General features: G+C 37.6%; 1 protein-coding gene across 1 annotated transcript in view; it reads right to left on the reverse strand.

Moving 5' to 3' along the window:
* ttc21b (tetratricopeptide repeat domain 21B) overlaps nt 1-1,402 on the reverse strand; it is a gene marked incomplete in the record, with an annotated part of 12,519 nt that extends 11,117 nt beyond the window's left edge. Inside the window, 5 exon segments of the mRNA XM_014001493.1 lie at nt 186-308; nt 443-609; nt 708-818; nt 927-1,056; nt 1,257-1,402. Coding sequence (XP_013856947.1) covers nt 186-308; nt 443-609; nt 708-818; nt 927-1,056; nt 1,257-1,280 — 555 coding nt within the window.
* Between the last annotated feature and the right edge of the window lie 407 nt (nt 1,403-1,809).

The raw sequence follows: 1,809 nt of genomic DNA on the forward strand, positions 1-1,809 counted from the left end.
ATATATATATGAATGAAACATCAATCACACTAATGGCATACAAGGTGAAATCAAGAACCGAGTAATTCAAAGATATGAATGAGTGCTACTATGAATTAAGTGGAAAATAAAAAGAATAATATAATCATGTTTGCAGTGGTAAAAATGGATACGTTTATAAGAGAGGTGCATATTTCCCAAATCACCTTTCCCATTAGACCAAAAGCATCTGATCTCTCTTTCAGGCCCTCGTCAAAGTACTTTCCAGCTTTTCTGGCATAAGCATCCTTCCCAGAAGTAACATCTATCCAAGCTTTYAGGATCAGGCCCTAAACAACAAAAATCAGCACAGATTTAACAAAAGCAGWATACAAAATAAAGGGATTAATTGTTCGTGTGCAGACCGGCTTTCCAATCATTCTMAAACATGCATGATAATTTGTAAAATCAATATAAATCTCACTTCTCTGGCACCACTGGAGAGTTTGATCATCCTCTCTGTGTACTCCCTCGCTTTATCGTTTCGCCCTAACAGCCAGAGAAAAGTCCCAGCGTGGTACAAACTCTTGGGAGGTGCATTTTTACGATCCTCTTTAATCTTTGCGTCAAGTTCTTGGATGACATCTCGATCTATGAATGCAGAAAGATGTAAATGAAAAAAAAAATCCTATGCATAAAAAAGTTGAGGGGGAAAGAGACTAGAATGAGTAAATACCATGCTTGTTTACCTGGGTTTGGTTTTCTTTTTTCTGCATACACAAGGGCCATTAATGCACATAAAGAGAGCTCTCTGTTGTCTCTTATTTTGGCCAGTTCTTCAGTGGCCTCCCTGATTTGATCTAAAATAAAAAAGAGCACAAAGATTGGTTATAAAAAAAAATACTGGTTCCTGTTGTGTCTGGTTGCATTTCTTTGCTATTTTCCCTCAATTCTTGAATCAGACAAACCTTGGAGAAGATTTCCATACGCATGGAAAAAAATAAAGATGGGATCATTGCCGTATTTCATTAGAGCCGCTGAGGCTGTTTTTACAACATGGTTAAAGTACTTTTCATAACAATAGTACTTCATCAAAGCCTGGGGGGGAAACACAAGAAGTGCACAAGCGTTAGCTTATAACCACGGAATGGCACACCACAGTCACTTCATATTATTTCTGCTAAACTCATCCCTTAATTATAACAAACTAGGTTTGTTCCTTCATGTCGTTAAGGTTTGTAAAGCTTGTGCTAATCAGTCCCACTGCTCGTTTGTTTCTGAAGGTTAAACTCGCTCACCAGTGTTGTGTCTTCATCCTCCATCTTGGCTCCAAAGCGCTTTAGGTTAATGACGATTCAGGAGAAGTCTTAAARGTTAAGTCTTCCTTGTCTATAGTGYTTTTCCCCTTTAAAATACAACTGATATTATTGTGGTAGACGTATCGTTCGCCATCTTGCACCAACTCTCTCAGCGTTGCTTAGTAACTCTGGGGTGTAATCGAACGGAGTTAATTTTTCCTAAGTATTGACTGTCAGGTCCAACTGACTCTCTGAGGTGCATGGGTTTTTAACTGTKTATTTATGACTTACAGTGTTAATTTCTAAAATGGGTTTATATATAATGTCACCTTTCAAATATTTCACATATTTTTATTTGTTTTGGAAGTGGTGTGTAGACCATTCAAGTGTTTGTTGTGCTGCAGGAAGCCTGACAGATATTACTCTGGGAAAATTAATSTAACATCAACTTCTGGTAGTTTTAATGTTTTACCAATAGATGGCGCAATTACCCTTTATGACTTCTTTGTTACAGTCCCACACTTTCCTCCAACAGTCTTCTTCACTTTAACAC

Source organism: Austrofundulus limnaeus, unplaced genomic scaffold (genome assembly GCF_001266775.1).
Source record: "Austrofundulus limnaeus strain Quisiro unplaced genomic scaffold, Austrofundulus_limnaeus-1.0 Scaffold9, whole genome shotgun sequence".
Taxonomy (NCBI): domain Eukaryota; kingdom Metazoa; phylum Chordata; class Actinopteri; order Cyprinodontiformes; family Rivulidae; genus Austrofundulus; species Austrofundulus limnaeus.